Genomic DNA, 23,471 nt, shown 5'->3' on the forward strand with positions numbered 1-23,471 from the left:
CCAGGTGCCAGGGAAAGAAAAACGAGGTTGCTCAGCAGTTCAGCCCTTACTTTGTTCCCGTGCTTGCCTGAAAAATCTCATTGACCTATTCTGCCTGATTCACAGTTTTTGTACTGTATATGCTAAAGAGAGAAGCACAAAGATACAATGCTGAACAGCTATCAACTTCCTCTTACCTTCTGGCAGAGAAACAGCTGATTAACTGCTTTCAGTTGTGGTTCATTTAGTAAATTAGGTAGGGGTATATTTTGTCTGAAGTTTCAGAAGTACTTGGTCTGAACGGATATTTGATTGTTGCACTGTTCAATCAACCCAATTTTTATTGAGTGTTCAGCTCATACTTATAGAGAATCAAATTTGTTAAGTATCCAAAACGGGGCATACAGAAATGGAACCGCCTCAGTTGCACAGCAACTTTCTGAATATTGTGGAGATCCATTTAGAACATATTGAGTGAAGCAAATATGATTACCGCCAACCTTAGAGAGGAAATGTGAGTTTACTCAGCAGAGAGGAGTTTAGTTCTCTCCTGACTTCAGTCAGATCAAGATTTCAACCACATTCCAGTTTTGCAAAGTATGTACTAAACACTCCCTCTCTCCCTATCCTTGAAAATAAACCCCCAAACTTGTCCTTGATTAAGTTGAGAAGAGAATCAGCCAGTAATTCAATGCTGATAGACTTATACCGTGAACTCAGTGTAAGGTTTTATTTAAAACTAAATTCAGAGCCAGTCTCCAAGGAGCAAAAATGGATCTATCACAGCCAAGTCTCTAAACTGATAATAATGTAACTTTTTTGACCCAACTTGCCAGGGAAATGGTGCCTGCATGAATTGTGTGGCCTTTCTCACTCATTCACCAAAAGGGCAGATGGGAGAATGCTGTCCAGCCCTGTAGGTCAGGCAGTGATTTTTTGAGTTCTCTGGTTTAAATTCTCCAACATTCAGCACAGGATATTTGAGTTCATGCATCATACTTCTCACTGGAGAGGAAGGTTTGAGGATTGCAGCACATGATGTATGAAGAGAAGCTGAGGGAGTGGGTTTCTTCAGCCTAGAGAAGAGAAAGCAAAGGGCAGGGTGTACAACTACCTATGCCGGGGGTAGAGGCAAGACCAGTCTTCACAAAGATGCACAGTGAAAGGGTAAGAAGCAACAGCCAGAAGTGGGATTTCAATCTAAAGAAAGATTTCTTCATCAGAGGGTGGAAAAGCACAGGAAGAGGTTGCCCAGAAACATTGCTGGACATACTCGAAACTCAATTGGATACAACCCTGTGAGACCTGATCTAGCCCTGAAGCTTGAAGCAGTATTTTGCACTGTAGGGAACCTTCAGAAGCCCCTTCAAACACAGTTACCCTGACATTGACAATTTGATTACCAAGAGACTAACAAGAAATTAATGAATGCTAGTAGCACTCAAACCAAAATTTCACATGAATGAATTCACGTAAAGCCCATCATACAACTTTTTAAAAATTTATTAAGTTGATGTTGCGCTGCAATATTTTGGCTGATTAGATGAGAAAACGACTGACTTATAATGAAAAAGGAATCACACTGAAATACACAGATTTCTAATCTCATGGTGTCTTCACCCAGCTTTAATTTTAGACAGAAATGAGAAATAGCTGAAAGATGCAGGGAAGAGCTCATTTTTAAGGCAGCATTTCCCCATTCTCAAGTCCATTCATGAATGTGTAGCTGCATTTCCAGATGGATTACTGGGCTCATGGCTCCTATTGCCCCAAGGGCACCAAGGGGTCTTGTTCTACTTACAGCCTCTTAAAAGGCTTCATATCCTCTGCCATTCATGTTCACACATCCTCTTCCTGTCAGCTGCAGTTATTTCCTCCACAGAAAATCCAGGTTAAGAAAGGCTAAGTGTATGTCACAATAATGCCAGCATAAAGAGGGCAAAAATCATGATGTTTCTGAACCAGTACATCTTGCTATAGCTAGAAAGCTTTTCAGCTTTTCATTGCAGGATTAAGGTCAGAAATTTCCTCTTTCTGAGAAAGAGTGTGTCTCTTCATGAAGCCTTCCCTTACAATTTTAAGGTTTACTTTGTCATGTAACTGCATTGATTAGAAACTTTATCTCTATGCCCATATCCAGCATGAATATCTTTGTCAAGAATAAGCTGATAACATCACTATTTCAGTGACTTCTATCCATGATCTGGTAGTTAGGGTGCTGTAATAACAAGAACTGGTAAGATGAACTGTTATTTGGGTGTTCAAAACCCAAGAAATTTATTTATATTAATGCATTCTAGAAGGCTTAGATGGTGTTATTTAGTTCCATTATGCACTTTAATACTTATTTTCATACTCTTTTTAAACTTAATCTTTTTCCTACAGAGAAAGCTGTAGAAAGTCAAAGTATGCCATTTTCATTTTAAAAAATTCCATTATTTTGTTGTGTTCTGGCAATTTCCATCTGATACCTCTTTGCCTCTCAATCTCTACCTGTTCCTTCTGGCATAAAGCTTATCACCAGAGACCTCAGGAAAATAAGAATACATACTTAAAGTAAATGTCCTAATGTTGGAACCCTGGGTTCTGAGAATTTCAGCCTTTCGGTGCTGAGAGGCAGTGATCCTCAGAAACACACGGAACTCGATCCAAAACCCTTGGAAAAGCTTCCTAAATTGTGTGATAACACTGAGGTTGTTGCTGTGTAATTAAAAGTTATGTCACTGGATGAAATATGTAGAAATGTAGAAAATTAGATTTAGAAGATATAGGTAATAAGAGGTTACAATATGGAGGATTTTGGGTGTGGATTTATGTCTTCTTCTTTCTCCTTCTTCACAAATCAATGTTCTGTCATTGGGTTAAAAGTTCTGCACTGCAGAACTTGAAAAGTTAGTAACTGGATTGTAAGTAAAAACATATCTCCTAATTGGTTAGTTTAGACTTTAAAAAGCTTGGAAAATTAAAGCTCATGGCCATTTTTTCCACCCTGACAAACTTGGAGGCACACTGTGCAGCTGTATTACTGATAAGATGTCATAAACAACTAAGTCCGAACAAGAATTCTCGATCTCCTGCATCTCAATTCAAACTCTGAGTAAAAGAACTCGAGATACAGAAGAAAAGAAGAAGAAAAGTAATATCCTAATTTGGGCAGTTTCTGAGACAGATGTGTGTGTATGTTAAGGGATTTCTCTTCCAGCAAGCATTCCTCTCTAGCCGTAACGTGATGCCTGACTGTATGCTTCTCCTCCCAAGTGCTGAATCCCTCCCAGTTTTCTTCTCTTTGACAAGTGTCATGGCCATTTTTCCAATTGGCTGGTTGTGTAATATCACCATTCAGCTAACTTGTAGTCTCTCAATTCTGAAAGCTGTGTCTTGTTCAGGCATTTTCAAAGCTCAACTCCTCTTATTAAATGGAAATTATAATTTAAACAGATATTTTGCCCATCAATATTTTGGGGCCGATAGATGAAATTAGAAGAAATACAACACAGGTTATAATGACCCTCCCAATCTAAACATTCTTTGAAGCAGAATATTGATTTAATATAAGTGCAGATAAATATGCTAATACAAATACCTGACAATCTCATTTAGATCACATATAGCTTCTTAAATACATGATTGATGGTTTGTATTGTCTTTGCACTTAACAAAAAGGGCTAGTAGGAATCCACTTACATTTTCCCTGTTTCATGCAGGTCCCTACTCCACACAGTTCTCAGTCTTGCTTGACTGATTTAACCAATTGTTTCAAATTACCCACTCAATGAAACCTCAGATTTTCTCTTCCTCAACCTAGTCTTCACTTTGCACATAAATAGCTCCAAATTACCACACTGTGCCAGGGGGAACGGCAAGGGAGACTAAATGAATACCAAGTGACTCCATGATGCCAGTAGGAGACATAAAATAGTGTAAGAACTTGACAAAGTCCTTCCCTCAGAAAATAACATGCACAACTATTTAATGAAAAGTCCTTCGAGGCTGGTAACCTAAATTAGCAATGACTGTTGGCTTTTAATTGTTCTAAAAGTCTCTGGCCACAATATACAATTCCGTGCTACAGCACAGGGCAGCAGTGGCAGCATTCAGTGTTCCTGGGCCGCTGTGCTCTCTTTCTCCCCCCCTCGCTCTCTCTCTCTCTCTCCCCCGTCTTCTTTTCTAACTGACCAGACATTTCTGAGGAACACTCTCTGACAGATAAAGCAACTCAGACAAGAACCTTCTCTTTTCAAGTGTATTAAATCATTACATTGAGCTTTGGATAGCAAGTTAAACACAGAAAACTTACATTTTTACAATCATAGAGCCATTTAGGCTGGAAAACGCCCTTAAGATCATCGAGTCCAACAGTTAACCCAGCACATCCCAGTCCACCACTAAACCATGTCCCTCAGCACCACATCTGCATGTCTTTTAAATACCTCCAGGGATGGTGACTCAGCCACTTCCCTGGACAGCCTATTCCAATTCTTGACAACCCTTTCCATGAAGAAATTTTTCCTAATATCCAGCATAAAACTCTCGTGGCACAACTTGAGACCATTTCCTCTTATTCCTTGAAGCAGAATAAAAACAAACATTTGACACAAGAAAAATTTAATTTCATTTCAGTATTAAAGGGTTTGCTGGGAGAAACTTTGACAGAAAATACAAAGGCTCCGAGGATAAGAAATAATTGAAAGCATTTGGCTAAAGCAGTGAAATTACAAATATTTAATACATGACTCACGGGAATTACATACATGAATGATGGATACCAGGAGGCTCTTCTCCATTTGTAGAATGGGTTCAGCAGTGCAGGACCTTCTGTAGTCTTCTACTCTTCTGTAGCTTCTGGAAATAATAACTCACAAACTTTTCAACAGATTTATCTGATTCATCTACCATAAGTACCAGGAAACAACAGACTTGATATTAGATCACTGCTGGCTTTTCAAACAAAGCCTCACAGAAAACACAGCCCTTTCAGAAATCAAAATCTGATTTCACTTCTGGACTGAGGAATCATCTCTGCATTAACAATCCTGGCCAGAGTGCTTTAATTCAGATGGGACCCTTACTTCTGAAAGCCAGCAAAAAGCATGAAAGGGGCTCAAATATGGAATATACTGGTTATCTAGGAGAAGCTGATGTTGAGTTCCAGATCTGAAGTGTGTTGACAAGTTTTGGTTGAAAGTTTGGAATAGATTGGCTCACAGAAAAAAATTGGTTCAACATAGAAATGCACCTAGTTATAGGCTATACATGAGACATGCAAGGGAAGAGGCTCTATATTTGATATTAGTGTCATTTCAAATTTGCTATGAAACTGCTGTACTAAATCAAATTCCCTGATCTCTCACATTTTTTCTTACTTGGTGGATATTTAAGAAATGCTTCAGCAATTTTGAGTGGCAAATGCTACAAGATGGGTTTTTTTTTTGTTTGTTCCCTTTCCCCATCCTACCTTTGCAATGGTCTGTTCCCCAACAGCACAATTCTTGAATATCAGCCTTACAGGAAAACTTCACAGCACCAGCAGAAAAATGACTAATGCTTTCTGTAACACGTATTTCTGGGATTATTAAGGAGATTTCTGATGTAGGACCGTGGCAGTGATGCTCAAAGATGCCCCATCTCAAACTTCTCTAATATCTCTCCCTGTTCGTAGCCCTGAGCAAGTCACTTCACTCCTCGTGCAGCAAATCTGCCTGTCTTCTTTTCCACCCAGAACCACCACCACACTGAGTAACCAGCAAAGCAAGCTGGTTGGCACAAAAGGGAGGGAAGAGAAGCCTCTTAAATGGTGCCTTGCTTAAGAGGCACCTCTCTGTCAATGACTTATTCTGAGTTCTCAGAATCTGATTTATGGGCCTGAGGATACTTACGTCCTTTATTTTCTGGAAAAAAAAATCATAAACTGGGTGATGAAAGCATGCGCATCACAACTTTCTCTTAAATTCTGACTGTAGGAAATGCCACTTTTCTTTCTCTCCCACATTTTCTCCTGTTCAGTCTGGCCTTGCCACTGGCACTGCTACCAAGAAGTCAGAGATGTGGGTACATTTTGACTTTGTCTTTTGATGACTCAAACTCATATTTCCCCTAATGGCCTGTTCCAAAACACACTTGGGAGGTTCTTCTGTATTCTTGCTGAAGTTCCACCTTGTACTTAAACACTGATGGCCAGAGGAAGGAGACAAGGCTGCCTCTGCAAACCCATTGTCTCACAATGCCCAGTGGAGAGGGACACTCTGCCTTCTCCCCTCTCTGGGGGCTGTGCCTATGTTTTTCCCAAGCAGTTGCCTCATGACAGCTGCATAATAGAGAGACAGGAATGTACCCACATTTCACCTCCACGGGAGTGACCTACCTGTTGGGTTACAGAGTCCTGCTCTGCTTCCCCTCCCACACTCAGCGAATCAAAAAATGCATGAACAAGTAGCTCAAAGTCACGTGTGGATACTGCCTCACTGTGCTCGTGTCTGTCTCTTGCTGGCCCTGTGAGTCACAGATCATTTCCAGGCAAACCTCTTGAGAAGGGAGGGACAAGCCTTCCCCGAGATTCCTACACACACCACCCCCTGTTTAGTCTCCCCTGCTGAGTGATGGGTTAAACAGTGGGGAAAAACAGTGTTGGATCTCTCCAGGCAAAGGAGAGGGAAATAAACCATCTCTTCCCTCACCATCTCACCCTTGGTGAAAGCTCCAACCTCTGGATAACAGAGATTGCTTCAACAGGACTGACTGTACATATTTTAAAGGAAACCAGTGATTATGAGCTCATTTTGTGCAGGGCTTGGGTGTGCAGCTGACTGGCATGTGGCTACACAGATGGAGGGAACACCTCACCTGTGAAACCCAGCAGTGGTGAGACATCCCTTCAGTCCTGAGCCACATACTCATCCATGAGCCCAGCAATGCCTCCAAGCAGAATTGAGCACCTCATGAGCTTGAAGGTCAGGAATGCAACCATCACCAGCAGACACATCAAACATGATATGTGTTTTATTGGTTTAATTTCCAAGAAAGTTAAAAACAAGATGGAAGAAGACTTGTATAGCATAATCTCTACAATTTATGAAGAATAATCACATCTTTTATGCAGTCCTTCATTTTGATTGAGTGTAATTTTGACAGAAAGATGACCTAAAATTTTTACCATACTTTGAAGGGCACCATTGAAAGTATATAAATCATAAACTGTATTTGAAATATTTTAGTCATATCAGAAAACACAGAGCTCAGAAACTTCTCCTAAAAATGCCGATTTCTGTTTTGTGATTTCAGCCTCCTGGCTATTATTAGAGCTTGTAATAGTCACCATTTCTACCTTGAGATTTGAGAATGAGCTAAGTCTCCCAGAGAATGGAATGTGTCTGAATAATTCATTGCAAGTAAATAAGGATTTGGTTTTCAAATATATAGAGGACTTTCCACATATAGCACTCTGGAAATACTGTATTAAGTACATTTATTATCCATATAAGGCAGACACATATCTGCAATTATTCCGAAGATTTAATTTTGCAGTAATTGGAGTATTTAGATCAAAGAGCCTGCATTCATATGAAATGGTCTTATTTTCTATATATTTGGAAGGTTAAGAAATAAAACCCTATAGATCATCAAAATTTTTTCTGTATAGTGTGTCAAAGTGTTTATGCCCCTTTTGTATTGGCAGTCCTTGGGGTTGCACTATGTTAAATTTCTTCTTCCTTTGAATTATTTTTTCACTTTATGGGAGGGATGTTCTTTTTACAAACTTACAGTGCGTGCCACTTAAAAGCAACTCTTCATACTTCAAGATTTTCCAGAGAGTTTTGGCACTGAGAAGAATTTGTCTTCATTGATGAAAAGACATATCAGTGGTGGCAGGAACACTCCACTTACTAGAAGGGAAATATGATCCTTTGTTGAGCTGAGAGATTCCTTATGTATCTTCCATCAATCTGAAGCGTTGTGACATTTCCTATCACCGTACCGCAAGGATGTTCCTTCCAGGAAATGCACAGGCTGTACTAATGAATATGTTCATACATCAGAGAAAATCTTTCTTTTCCCCCTGTAAAATGGCAAAATTATTCTTGATCTAATATTTCTAAGCCACAGCAGAGAGAATGTGTAATTGGCTGTAAATAATAGGTCAAAATGACCAAGCATGACATTTTTAAAGTTCAAATCCTCTCATCCATAGTTATTATACATTGCATTATGGATATTCACAAACAGTATTTGTCAAGCCACTGTGTACCAAAGTGACTTATTTTGTACTAAATGCAATAACAAGTGAAACAGAGCTTGTTGATGTTGCTTTCAATTTCCTTTTCTAACTTCTGTGCCATTTTAAACAAATGACACAGTGGTGAGGTGAAGAGGACAGAGCAGAAGACCAGAGATCACCTGAAGGTCAGCATACAACAGGTCTCTTCATATTAAAACTGCCAGAGCTGCTGGCTTTCTACCCAACAAAGCAATGCTCTGCATAACAGAAAGGCAAAGAGTGAAGCAGTTGAGAGATTTAGATACCAGGAAACTGCTTTTCAAGGTTCCAAAAAGCCTGCTCATTACAACCTCAGATAATTGACTATTAGAGAGATAAACCCCCTGCTTTTCAAAGCAGACATCAAGGAGCAGACCTTGGGCTCTGAAGTGGAAGGCACAACTGTCAAAACTGATTCTCAGTTTACATACATATGAAAAACTTCTCTCTTTCCATGTATTTTATGGCAGATTGTAAGAAACAGATAATGTTTCTTCTCATTTCCATTACAAAGCTTTGCTGAGAGACTGTTCCAGCTGAAGTAAAACCAGTTCTTCAAAAGAACAAAAGAAAAAATAAAATATTATACATTAAAAAAAAAAAAAGGGGGGGGGAATAGGGAAAAAGAAAAAGAAGAAAGAGCATTTTTGAATTCTGATTTGTGCACTGGGTGATGAGCTTCCTTTTTCCCATTCTCTGCTTCTCTGTGGTAGTTGCTCCCCTTTCTGTTTTACCAACTCTTTCACAAAGCCTCTCTCCAGGGATATGCTCAAAAAACTCAAGCATTGCTTCAGCCAGAAGCCCTTTCACACAGGTGGAGCCAAAATTGCCCCAAGGAAGATCTAAATCACATTGGATGAGAGTTTTGATGGTGGTTTTAGCAGGGTCAAAATTTCACTTCCCAGGTGGAAATAGAGCAGCCAATCTAGGAGAATTTCTTCTTCCAGAAGGACTTCCTGTAAGTATGAAATCATCCCATAGCTAGCTGGACACATGTTGAGGGTCATAAAACACCTGGCCTCAATGTATTCAATCTTGATTTACATAGACTTTCCATGTGGGTTTGTTGTTCTTTTTTTTCGCTCTGTGGCTTCCTTTATTTTTTGTAATTTTCACAATAATTGATATTTCAGACTAAGTCATAGGTTTTAGACATTTGCTCTCAGAAATCAGAAGGCATGAATCTTGTTTAGGAGCTTCCAACAGCCTTTTAAGAAGGGCATTATGAAATGAACAAAGAGATAAGAAAAAAGAATATTTTGACCTGTTCACGATGGAGAAACATCCAAACTTTCAAGAGTTCCCTTAAGCAGCCATTAGAGATTGCTGAGGATAAACAAAGTTTGTATAGGAAATGACTGTATTACTTGAAAAATATCTAATTAGAAATAATGTGTCAGCATCCACAAATATATAAGGAAACAAGAGTGTGGAACTCATGGAATCAGCTTGGGCTGGAAGGGACCCTAAAGATCATTGAGCTCCAACTCCCCTTTCATAGGCAGGGACACCATCACACAAAACATCCCAGGGAAGACATTGCATAAAATAAATCAGATGGAAAAGTAACAAATGGAAGAGAAAGAAGTTGAGAACAAATGGATGGAATTCCTTCACAGGGAATGTGTTTTGCAAATGGCATCCTGAATCTTCATTATCTTTGTGCCTTGTTGGCATCCCCACACACCACTTCCAAAGGGGAAGACAGATTTCCCAATAATTCCCTCTTCTCCATTGCTTTCAGACTGTCTACACATCACCATCAGTTTCCTTTTGGAAAAGCTGAATGCACTGCTACTCTCATGCCACTCTCCCACTGTTCTCTTCCCACCCACATTGTTTCTAAAATATGTCTTGCATCCTCTCTCCTAATTGGGGTTTTGACAAAGCAGCAGAAGGAAGTAGTGTATTATTGTGTTTACTTTCTTTCATTGAGATGTGGCTTTCTGACAACAAAGTTGGGCTTGTTTTGGGAGTCATCCACCAGTAAAACTTGATCAAACCTGTTGCACCCTGAAGCAATTGTGCAAAATAGAGTTATAGCTGCTGCAACCTAATCACAAGCAAAAACATGTAGGTGAGCTATAATTATCAACAGTTTTGCCATCTGATAACATTTACAGCAAACAGAAAATTACCAGAAGCAAATGAGGGGAAGCTTTTTCGTGGTTTTTTTTTAGTAACTGACTTTTCCCTGTACTTGCATAAAAATTTCATCTCCAGAGAATCTATCCTGAACATTTTTCTTCACTGGATGTCGGAGGCTGAATTTCTGTATTCTCCTTCAGCACTGGAAGCACTTGAGACCCAACTGATAAAATATCTGAAAAGGATGAGCGCAAGGGCTGGTTCATCAGGTATATGCCAAAGTTTGTCTGAAAAAAACCAAAATATGTATTAAGATGTAACACATGTTAGGGTAATCAAATCTATAGAGGATCTCACAACCCAGATACATTTAGAAGAACAATACTGCTTTAAGAATAGAGGTATGTACTATGTCCATGTAATTAAGAACATTCTTAACTCATTAGTTATAACAGACTGGTAAACAAAAGCTAATGCCATGCTATTCAGGAAGAATAGCTTAAGTAAGTGGATAAATAACACAGTATTTCACCATGAGCTCCATAGTATCATATATGCAATTTACACTCTCTCACAATCTTGTTATTTCATGACTGCTCTGGCTCCTTGACAAATACAGTTAATGCATTGTCACAAACAATGGCTTTGCAGGATGGGAACACTGGTATGTTCCAACAGCGAGGAAGTCTTGCATCTTCTACCAAGAATTATTTGCTTTGTTAACAGAAATTTATTCTGTCAAGCCTCTGCGAGTTTCCCTTCATTTGTTTTTATGAATGTTTTAGTATGCTTTACAGAAAATATTCAGAAAGTTTGTTTTATTATTGCTCCCACTTGTTAAGTGGCATTATCCATGGACCCATCCTGCATAGATATTAGAAATACTTAGAATATGTCTTTGTGATTCTGAGTAATAAAGAAAAGAAGAATGGAATATCCACTTTCCCCACTGACCATGCAACCCTCACAGGCACCAAAAACCTGATATAAGTGTCTGCATTCTTATGTGAGGTCTTGATCTCAATCAGTTGAATGTTACAGCTGTGGGTGTGATCTGGAAATGTCACAGGAAGAGACTGGTGAGGTTTTGTGGTTTTGTTTTCCAGCCACGGAGAATTTAGAAATATGGAAGAAAAAGACTTGTCATCTCATGAGAGTATTTTCTAAAGAATTAGATAATAATTAATAAAAAAAAAAAAGCAAAGTAGGAAAAAAAGGAACATTGAAGACCATGTTAAATTGATAACTGATTTTTAGACCTCAGAAAGTCTGCTCATTAAACTGAGGACCTTGGAAACCCAATACTAATCTTCTTGTCTCTTTTTTCAGGTTTCAAAAAAAGTATTTTGCTTTCATAGACTACAGCCAAAACATACAAGCCGTTCTAAAGTGTAAAGTAAATAAAAAAGCAAATGAAATTACTCAAAACCAAAATTCTATTATCCTTCTCTATTTCCTGATTACATTTACTGCCATTGTTCAGATCAATGATCCTGAAATTGAGTGAATTACATTTAGAGCAGGTTTAAAAAACAGTGAGTAAAAAGAATTGCAATAAATCAAAAAAAATCTGTTAGGTGAATTTAAGTGAGCATATTTCACAGCCTAAATATGAAGGCAGTATGTTTTCTCCTATTCTTGCCCTGAATAATTAAATAAAGATGCAGCAATGAGGTAACACAGAACAGCTTTTAGTCTTTGAAGAATTCATGAGAGATAAGACTGAGCCCTACTCCTAAATAAGAGAGAAGCTGTAAAGCAGAAATCTGTCCAAACATGGCTTCAGACTCTGAATTTGGGTCTTTCTGTTTCATTCATAATCCTAAACATCATTGACAAAAATGGGCCCTAGACTTAGGTATTTTTGGCTACCTCTGCTATTCCTTCATCTCACTGGCACATCCCATGTAGAGGGCATGAGCTGGACCTATCAGGCTTGTCCTATTGCTGACACTTTTTGGGTACCAGTGGCTATAATGGTGTCAACACTCAGTGGACACAGGGTATATCCTTATGGTCAGGGTTCAATATTTAATGTCGAGGAATGACTGCAGCATTGTAAGATGCCAACCCTCCAGCACAGAGACTGTGTTGGATCAGCCATGATGCCATAATGGTGTCAGTGACTGTTTCATTTAAAATATTAAAGCACGTAGTCTTATTTTTCCATTTTTGCTTTTCTCTCATTCATTGACAAGTTTCTCTATTGGCATTAATGATGTATTCTTCAGCCTTGTGGGTAATAAACTGGATTCACTTCCTATACCCTAATGCAAAAATGACAGTTGCCATGATTTTGTTTTTTTAAAAAATCAGGCAATATAAAAAAAATTGTAAAATTAATATTAGTTCATGATACACCACATTTCACACAGGAAAGAATTTTATAATTCTTCCATGTAAGTGAGCTTATTTGATGCATGAGAAGTTTTTATTTATATTTACTGCATTGTCATCTTGATGTATCTTAAAATGAGACTAAAATAAATCTGGGCAGATTGCTCACTCTGAAGAACTTAATTTATCAGTTTTTGTTATTTCAAATTATTTAGCAGGTTTTTTTTTTTTTTGGATGCACCTTAAAACATTCAGAATTATTTAAGAAAATGCATGTTTGAATAGATCTTGTCTTTAGGAGATCTCAAATACTGTTTTAATGCTGCTCCTTAATATTTTCCTTCTCCAATTGGGAATCTAAAGTATTAGTGTTTTTTTCAGTGAGGAGTTTCAGTAATGCCTAAGGAGTTTCCAAGGTGATGATATACTGATGCTACACATATTTTAGTACTAATGCCTGCTTGGAATTGCCGACCTCTTTTTTTTTGTGAATGTTCTTAAAACCAAAATTTAGCCTGTGATTGCCAGCAGTGGATTTAACATCTTTTAAGTAAATTTCCCTGTTTTTTCAATAATTACAAATAATGACTCAGCAAGTACTGATAATAGCAATCATACACACACCCCTGCCAAGCAACCACAAAAGCTGCATCTGCCACTTCAGCTCTGTTTCCAGAGAAAGATAAAATGTAGAAATAAGCCCTTCTCACATTTCTGATGAAAAATGAGGCTTTCAGATGCAGAGTTATTACAGTGAACTGCATAATCTCTCACTGCTGCTGCTACCTTTTCCTGACTTCAAGGGCATTTTATTCTGCATATAATCTTCCCAGAACACACTGAGAACTGGGCAGGGAGTGCAGGACTGCAAGCTCTGTGGCTTTACCTGGCAGTAGAGACTCCTCCCATCACTGTAAAATGTTAGACGGACAAAAAATTTAAAGCTTCTTGATTAGGAAAAAGCAGACCACTTCACTGCTGGGAGAAATAGAGAAAACATACCTATTCTTGCCAACAGTGAATCATATGATAGTCATCACACTCACAGGAGGAGCTATGAAATGCTGTCATTCTTGCATGTTGTTTCAAGTTCATTTACTGGTTCAACAGTAATATGCTCTGCTCAGAAATTCACTGACAGAGAAATACCCTGTGTGCACTATTCCCTTTTGTAAGATAGAAACCTGAGGGGCTGCATCTGACAAAGGCCTGAGCTGAGACGCCTTCGAGCTACAGTTCCCAAAGAATCAGTTAACACAGACTAGAACTTGGTAGGAAAATACCCTGCTAGAATGTGTAACAAGCACATAAATCATACTGCATGCTAATACTTAGCTTTGGATGGATGAGTTCTGGATTTTGCCCCTAGATGTAGCTCTCAGCTGCCATATCCCAGCAGATAAATTTACCTGTCCAGGTCTGATCATTTATTCACACAATAACATAACCTCCCTCTCATCCAAAGATTTGGGAGATGCAATTATTAAAATTGATTTTTTTTTAAATGCAAGAATGTTTTATTAGCTTTAGATTTACCAAAACTTAAAGCCTTAAAAATAGGAGAGTGGAAGTACTCACTTTTGACACACTGATTTTTTTTATTGGAAAAAGAAAAAATTTTAAGTTGGTGGCAATAAAACCTCATATCGTTCTGTTGAAAATATCTGGACTATAGAATGGTTTCTTAAGAACTGATATTTCTTTGCTCTACCTTAAATAAATGCATTTTCCAGTTCAGCCACCAATGAGAAAAGAGAACCGTATTATTTCAGAGGTCTATTAATTACAACAATCACTGTTCTCCAATGTTCCAGATATTTGAATGAAAAGCATTGCATGGTGTAAAGCCCTGCATTACTATGAAAATAATGATAATGATGCATCAGATATGAAAGGTCATTTGCTATCTTTGCTAGCGCTCCAGTAAGCAATACAAAGGCACAGCATCTAATTCCGCACAAAAGGAAGCTCTCCCAAGGCACAATGAGATACATAAAGGAGGATCAACAGCCCCCAGGAAAAAACACAAGCCTTTTAGCGTATGAAGGCATGTTCAAACATAATGGATTTCCCTTGATGTGCTGTTATCCATACATTTAGACCAGGGCAGACTGCTAATGCAATAATTCCCTTTGCTGCCTTGACAGCAAGTCCCAGCTTATAGCAACGCTGCAAATCTACCCACAGGGCTTCCGCTATCATTAGCGCTAAACGGCATCTGCAAAACACCAAAGAGAGGCAAGAATTCAGTGTTTTCCCCTTGCCAGCCATGTGTGTTTTGCATCAGGTGGTGAGGCATGTGAAACAGCATGTGGCCATTTGCTTAATGTAGTTATCTAGTCTTTCCTAATCTCCTGCAGTAACAGAGAGCACTCTGTCACACGAGGAGAGCTCATCTTTCTTTTCCAGGCAAAAATTACGGAAGGAATCCTTAGTGAGTGTTTCTTCAGAAAGCAGAGCTCAAGTTCACTTTGTAGAGGTGCTTGCATTTTATGTCAAACAGTGACATAAAAGGTTTCATAAAAAGCAGCTGGCAAGGCCTCAGCACCATGCTTTACATTTATCACGAAACATGCAAATTGCTTGTGTGGCTAGTTACAGTAGCTGGTTCTGACTTTCAGCTGCAATCCGTCTATACAAAGGCTCAATCTTTCAATTTGGGTAAAAAAAAGATTCTCAGAGTCTCAGAGGAATGGAGAAAAACAGGATTTCAGAAATAAATATCGAGCTACTTTTTACAAGCCTTACATTATCTAGCTCATTATTGAAGTTCATTGGCAGTGCTGCTATTTGGGCTACTTGTTTGATAAATTTCAATGTAATTTTTTTCAGGTTGATGTTCTTGGAAAATATCAAAACAAAATGGTAAATGTTAATATCTGGCACTCTTTTCTACATGCAGTATCTTTAATGTTTTGGCAAACAACTAGCTACAGCAGCTTTTCAAAAAAACTGGGAAATTATCTTAAATCTTATTTTTCCGCAATAGTTGCTTTTGTAGTTTGAATCAGATTATTGACAGATGAGAGAAAACATTGCTAAATTCCTTCACTGAATCTGCATCTGATTAAAAAAAAAAAAAGAGAATGAAGTCCATTAGACGACTCCTTATCAGAAAAGCACATGGTAAAGATATGAGTCACCAAAGGATTAGCTCTGCAATTTAACACAGTCACATGAACTCAACGTTCTTTTTCTCTCCCCACTGTGAGCTGTGAAAGGTTTGGATCAATGTCCTCTGCTAGGTCTGCTGAGCACACTGAAAATGCCATAGTCCTTCCTGGGTGCTGCTCATTGATAGTCAGCTGGTGCCCATCACCACAGAGGTGACCTGCAGGCGGGATGGACTCGGAGGTCTTCTCAGACCAGCCCAGGCAAAGCCACCAGTTCAAACTCTCCCTTTCAGCTGTCAGCTAACCCAGAGGACTCGCCCTTATGCAGAGCAGGGCATGCTCACAAGATCCCATCTGCCAGCAGCGCTGAAGGCTGGGAAAAGTAAAAAAGGCTGAATGCCCCTGTGTTTGCAGCGTGAATATCGGCGCACAGCTGAGGGAGACAGAGCACTCCCCCGCGGTGATCGGCAGCGCCTGCCTCGCCTCGCCGGGCGGCTTTTATCCGACGCCAGCTTCTTCTCGAGAGGCTGGATTGCTCTCTTTGCCTTAGTCCTGTTTGAACGAGTCACTTGGTTCTAGCAGTGTGTCAAGAAAATCTCTTCATTGCTGAATTAATCAGAGTGAAAGAGGAGCTCATCTTTGCTGTGGGAAACATGCAGAAGATGCTTTGCCTCGCCTGAGAATCTGTATCTCGAGTAAGGTTTTGTTGCTATTTTCTCCTTGAGTACAGAGTGCTTTCTCTCTACAGAGGTTCCAAGTTATAACCCAGTAAAACCCATATGGGCAGAAAAAGTCCTCTGCTTCCTACGCCCCATGTGGCAGGGAGCATTCCTGCCCAGAGTGCCCAAATGTGCTCTGAACTGTCCCAGATGCTCAAGCTGTGGCTCACCATTACCGGGAAAGGGCCCCTGTCCTCAAGCTACCTACCGTGGCCAGAAGCTCATCTCCCAAAGGCTCATGTACTGCGGTGACCTGGAGCAGAGCCTGCTGTGCAACCCTAAGTCACCTCAGGTCAGGAGAAGCCGTGCCTCGACAGCCGGCCCTGCCTGCGCCTCTCCCCAGCTCACTGCACTGGGCTGGCTCGGACACGGAGCCAGAGGAGCTACTCACCAAGGATAACAGCCAACGAAAAGAAAGCCCTTTGTTTGTTTAATGAGTCACCGAGACGAATCAATTTTTTTTTTTTTTTTTTTTTTTTTTTCCAAACATAGAATGCAGTATTTGTAACTTGTTTGTGCATTGTCTGGGTGAATGATTTTGAGCCTATTTGTTATTGTTCTGGGCCAGCCCTGTGCCCGGTGTTTGGTACTGGCGAGGCTCCCGAGCCCTGACTGCCTGAGACACTTTAACAACAGAAGCTTAACTAACAGGAAGCAATGAATTTTGAAAAAGGATTTTCAGCTAAATAAATATGTATGATGAGATTTGTGGAGCTTTTGGGATGCTGTACTGTCTAGTCATCATCTGAGCACTCTCAGTTTCAAGAAGCAATGCAACCTTAGGAAGCAGGACCTCAAATAAACACCTGTATTTCACACTTTCTCTCCAGTCATTTTCTTAAGCAATTACTCTCCACTTTGACTATATTCACATCTGCTCTGTTTTTCCTGATAACTAGTTTCCCAGGGTAAGAATAAAATGTAGTCTTAGAAGCCAACTGCATAATTCCAAACACTTTTGGATTTTTCTGCATATTTCTTTTCTTAAAAGACATCAGTGCATCAGGTTGTGTTTTTAAGAACAAAATAAACACACTGTAAATAAGTACATACTGAATAGAAGCAAGCACAGTTAAAAATAATGCATATTAATAGTCCATTTCTGAATAAAAAACATACTGAGCTTTTTATGGAAATAAACCATATCATATCTGGGTTGTAAGTGCACCCTCTTTCTACAGAAAAAATTCAGATGGTAGCAATTAGCACAACAACTTAACTGTGAATATTCTCTCAGCAGGTATTTCACTACCCATGCAATAAAGTCACTACATCTTTCATTACAGCTATTTTGAAGTACTGTACTAACCTTTCTACCTCTGGCAGCAGACAGGGACTGCAGAATTTCTTTGTTTCGTTCCCCAGACTGTTGATCAATGCAGATTATTTGACATCTGCTACATGGACCCACAACCTGAAATTTTAGTTAAAGAAAGTTCATGGCTGTTTATCAAAGCAGTACGACACTGAACAGTACAAGATTCTGACCATAATCATATCTTAAACACATACCTTTTGCATACTTTTCCTGTGGTGTTTCAAGCTTTCATTATGTAAAAGGTCAGGTCTGTTCACCTAATGTAGTAGGTCTACTTGCAAAAGCCTCACTGAATTTTTAATTCACTTTTTTCAAGGAAAACTTTCTCAGAGACAGAATCTGAGAAATACCAGACATTTACATATTTGTATTTCCGGTTGGCTTCCCTTCTTCTGTGGGTTAGCAGGGCTGCTTGCCCAAAGAACTGAATACAAAATTAAGCCAGTGCCTCAGGATTCAACCCAAGGAGGATTTTTTTGGGACTGTTTTAGCGCAGCTGAAATGCACTATATCTTTCTTATATGCATGGCACTTTTAGATAATCAGAATGTAAAATATTTACATATACAAGTTTATTAATCAGAAGAAACAATTCATCCTCTATCATCTATTACATATGATGTTAATTGTTCTTAAAGTTAATTGTTGTTTGAACTAAGGTGTGTTGCTAGGGGTAAAAAAACCCTGCAACAAAGTTATTCTTAGAGCTTTAAAATGGAGAAGGATGACATATTGCACTTTCACTTAACACTGCTTCACTAACTTTAGCAAAGCTCTACATTACAGAAATTAAGTCTTACAGTATCCCAGTACACACATTCTACTTTGGTAAAATGTGTCATAAATGTCAAATAGGGCAAATAAATAAGCTGTACACTTCAAACATTTTATGTGCTGATCTGAAGTGATATTTCAGGTTTTTGAGATGCATCTAGAACTGCTTGTATAACTCTTCAGTGTAGTCATCAACAACATACATCAGCTCTTTTAGAAAATTATTTTCCACAGCTTTAATTTTTTTTTTAATTAAAAGAACAACAAGACAGAGAAGGAAATATTACTTTGTTCAACAGCTTCTACCATTTTCATGGCATCAAGGAGCATTAACATAATTTCTACTGTTACTACATCACTATCTGAAGAAGGACTTAGCAGAGATGGGGAAAGACAATATAAGTTGCATAAGCTTTTCTATTTTAGCCTTGTATTCCTAAAGTATATCGATGCCAGGAATGCCTTTTTATTTTACTGTTTTACAGTAACTTATCAACAGGAACCTCAGCTGAGCTCCCCAGTGTAACTCCAGCCTCTAACAAGCTATACACCAAGGATTTTGTCCTTTGTGTTCCTTGTTTCTTACTTATAGGAATTTTTCCTCAGTTTTCTGTAAATCATATGGCAGCTTACTGATCAAAGTACACATAAGAAGAGAGCAGATAAGTAATATATTCCACCCTTCTGAAAAAGTTTCTTACACTGTGCTGACCAGAAAATAATAGGAGTGATGTCTATCACAACTTCTAGGTTTGACCTTGGCATTTCTGTTATTCACACCTTAATTATAATCTCTAAGAAAACAATGAATAAGCCACTTTCACATCCTAGGCAAAGCATCTTCAAATACATATTTCATACCTCAAGGTCAGACAAATTCAGCAGAACATGTAATACATGTGTGCATCATTCCCTTAGGTTTCATGTGTAGTTTCTAGAGATTCTTTGTTAAGAGTTTTTCTTAAAAGAATGTATTTGCAAACAAGGTCTGACTCTTCAGCGTTTTCCTTGAAGTACAAGGGACATTGTATTGTTGACTATAATATGAAGCACAACACACCAAAAAACCCTACCAGGCTAGAATTAGAAACGTTCCTTGAGTGGAGATTAGGATAAGATGTATACAACAGAGGGCAATAGACCATGAGTGTTCACTTGTATTCATGCCCAGTCTTTTGGCAATCACTTGCTTGATGTGCAGCAATGTGAGGTTACATTTCGACTACTGTGCTTAACAGTGAGTGTTCTCTGCTGACGTGCTGGCTAAATATGTGCTGTAAACTCTGCCTCAAAAAACCTGATTATTATTCAGTTCAGATAAAGATAAGGAATGCTATGAATTATGAAATTCAATAAAAGTGTGGAGAAATATGTCAACACCTCTCAGATATATTGAAGTATGTTTGTCACAGGACACATCACTTTTTTTTCTTTTACACACTTCATAAATTTCACCTGCACAAACCATGCTGCCCATATTCTAGCCAAAGCCTTATAAAAATTGGTTTGTCTCCAGGAATCAAAATGCTTTGTGATAGACTGGGACATGGACAAGAGAGGAAAGTTCACACCTGGAATTGCAGAGCACCTATTGAAATCTCAGCCCACTCTTCTTCTTCAAAGGACTCTGGTGCACTGATGACAATGTTGGCACGGAAACGTCGGATTAATTCCTCTATTTCCAATGGCTCCTTCAGTCTGTCTCACAGAGTTGACAGAGAAAAAGAAAAAATAAAATTATTAAATGGTTTTGCATTAGATGTTTGTGCTGTAAGAATCTGGTGGCTCATGTGATTAAGTAAGTGCTTCTCCAGAATAACCTGGACCAGGTTTTATTACAAAGGCTATGGAAGTGGCACAGGGTATTTAACTATAGTTTGTAACCTTTCAACTATAATATGTAACCCTCTAGGTGGCTTCTTCAGAGGTGTAACCTGGAAAAGTAGGTATGAAAACATGTAGACAGGTGAACCATGCATATGAGAAAATTCCCAATTTGTTATCATACGTAGGGCTAATGGTAACAAATAAAAAGATCTTTTCAGTTAGTAATCATTTAACTTGTTAAATGTTGTAAAAATAGAAGCTTCTAGAACCAAAGCCAAATAAAAATTTATTCTGCACATGCTGCAATGTCAGAAGGGACAAAACCAACAGTTGCTGAAGGTGAAAAAGGCCAGTAAAATAATTTTATGAGAGAATATATATCCCTCATATTATTATTATTTGCCTTTGGGAGGCAGCAGATTGCACCAAATGATAGGTGTTTTAAAAAAATTAATCTCTGTGTGGTGATATCTCCCCCTCTTTACAAGCATTTGAACTGCCGGAGTGTAGATTTGTGTCAGTGTGGAGAATGTATATGAGACAGAAAGAGAAGCAGACTGCATACAAATATCAGAAATCTTGCTGCATCTTTGAATTGTCATTCTTCACTCTTCTTCTAAAGGAGAACTTGAACAGCACCAGAAAAAATAAAAAAGAGACACTGTAAAATGTGCAAGAGGGTTCTCTCAGTGCCATTTTTAGTGGAGAAGAACACTTCTTTTTGCATTAGCTATTAAGGGCATGAAGAATTTTTGATACTCCATCAACTTTAGTCTGACAACTTTGGGATATGAAATCCTGCAGCAGAGACAGAAACCTGGGTAAGCAGTGAGGAGAGGCGTTTGTGTTCCAAAGAAAAAGAAGTAAGGCCATACAGTTTAAAATGTATTTTAGTTAAAAAGAGAAAAAACACACAAAAAACCAAAGTACAGGGGAAAGTTCACATCAAGCAGTCTTGGCGGAGGAGGCCTGTTAGGTAAAAAAAAAAAAAGAGCTTGGTTTTGTTGAAAATAGTCTGGATGATCTCCTCTAGCAGACAAAAGAGCATAAGGATAAACTACCTGTGTAGACTTTCAGTCAAACCTCAGAAGCCCAGCTCCACCAAGGCCCCAGTGTTCACAAGGGCTCCAGCAGCCTGGGGGTAGAAGGTGGAATTGGAAGTTGCAAGGCCAAAGGTTTTCCCTCAAGATCCCACATGCAATCCCATGGCTGAGACACAATTTGTAATGAGCGCAGGAGGTGGGAGCCAACAGGAAGCGTAGATTGTGCCAGTGCTCATGCAAACAAGGAGGAACACAGCAGTTACTTGTGAACATGTTCAGTTATGCTGCTGTGCTTCCCAGCTTTGCTGTGGGCTCTTGGAGCTTGGCTGCTGGGTAGCCTCTAGTTTCAAATGTGTTTTGCAAAATGTAACTGCCTGCCACCCCAGCCTGTACTGGTGGGGGCATCAAAAGCCCCAGTAAGCTCAGAGCTGGGCCTGCAGCGTCCTGAGACAGCTGCTGAAAACTACTTCAAGCCTCTACTAATCTACCCTTTGCTGCTGAACTCAAAGACTGCAGTGCCCCCATCCTGAGTCTCTGCCTTCAACCTGCTCAGGCTCATATCCAGAACACCTCACCTCTTTCGCACCTCCCCCAGCCCTCAGAAGTGCTTATAATTACTTGGCAACATGTATCTGAGTAAATTCCCATTATTTCTCCTCCCACAAAACATGCATTGGTTGGATGGAGTGGCAGGTACCTTCATCCTGCAAATCTCAACATGCACCTGTTTTGAAAATCACTGTAATGTGTCAAAGTCAGCCTAGGTGCTTTGGATTTTCACAGCAGTAGGCTCTGTGATGAAGAATGCATTACCTGTATTTAACAGGCACACTTGAAAATGAATATTTATATCTTCAGGGTTATATTTCTAACAAGAACATATGAGCATTAGGCCAGGTCATAGGGATTTTCATAGAGGTGACCTGTAATGGAAACACCAGAGAGACGAATGTCTGCAGGTACATGTAGTTCTCCAACAGTATGCTGTATTCTAATTTTTAATTGAATTACTGTTTCTGTTTTAAATCACCTCTCAAAAGCCAGGTGCAGACTAGAAGACTAGTTTTTACTTACGGAAGATACAAAGACAAATTATTAAAACATAATTGAAAATTGAAATTGTTTTACAAAACTTAGCAGGTTTCCATTAAGCAAAAACAAACCCACATGCCAAGAAGCTAAATAATATTTTCTAAAAACCCTCCAATATTTAATAAAGACCCATAAGTGCAGTTCTTGAAAGTACATTGGATAGTTCAGTATTTGGAACGTTTGTACACCAGGATTTAGTAACAGTGCAGAATGAGGATATCTGAATTCATTTCTCCAGCACCTGGAGAAGGCACTGCATGGCAAAATGCATGGAAGGGAGGACATTTCCAACTCATGCTACAGAGTGGGAAGCAAGATGCTTCTCTCACCATTGCAGCTCTGGTCACATCTGGAGTTTCCTTTGAGGAAAGGGAAATTACAAGCCTAGTTGTGCTGGAAGATATGAGGTATAAAATCAGTGGATCATCTGAGGTTGAATGTGTTACTGAAGTTCCTTGTTCTCTTTCATCCTCACTTGCTGCTTCTTGCTCTACATCCTTGCACTCAAATCCCATATCTGGAAGGTTCCACAGTGAGTCTCACCATGGAAAAAGCCCAGTCTGAGTAAGGGATGTCTGCAAGAAGTGCCCTCCCAAGGAGATGTAACCCAGCCAGTCAAACCTCAAAAGACTGAGAAAGAGTAGTCAAAGCACTGAGAGATGGACTGATTCAAACCCCTTCTACACACATTTCCCATGATATAATAAAATTGCCCAAGTGTCTTCTCCTAAAGAAGGAAAACCCTCAGACAATGCAAGCTCCAGTGGTCCTAGTGATGCTTCATTCAGTCAGTGGTTTTAAATCCTGAAGCTATATACATATGCTCCTGCAGATAGATAGATAGATAGTAGATAGATAGATAGATAGATTCCTCTCCTACTCAAAGCAGGACTTTTCAATGCAGGGGATGTGTTTGGTGGGTGACTAAGA

The 23,471-nt window shown here is 39.1% G+C and overlaps 1 protein-coding gene across 3 annotated transcripts in view; it reads right to left on the reverse strand.

Annotated features, from left to right (window-relative positions):
• Positions 1-6,957: 6,957 nt before the first annotated feature.
• Positions 6,958-23,471, reverse strand: part of MOCOS (molybdenum cofactor sulfurase) — a 209,275-nt gene continuing 192,761 nt past the window's right edge. Inside the window, exons 13-15 of one of the 3 annotated variants that reach the window (XM_032119208.1) lie at positions 20,151-20,277; positions 17,797-17,901; positions 6,958-10,605 (exon numbers count right to left, since the gene is read on the reverse strand). In XM_032119208.1, coding sequence (XP_031975099.1) covers positions 10,459-10,605; positions 17,797-17,901; positions 20,151-20,277 — 379 coding nt within the window. In that variant the 3' untranslated portion in view covers positions 6,958-10,458. The other 2 variants (XR_004242053.1, XM_032119218.1) reach the window with 2 other exon arrangements.

The sequence above is a fragment of the Corvus moneduloides genome, chromosome 1, assembly GCF_009650955.1.
Source record: "Corvus moneduloides isolate bCorMon1 chromosome 1, bCorMon1.pri, whole genome shotgun sequence".
Classification (NCBI taxonomy): domain Eukaryota; kingdom Metazoa; phylum Chordata; class Aves; order Passeriformes; family Corvidae; genus Corvus; species Corvus moneduloides.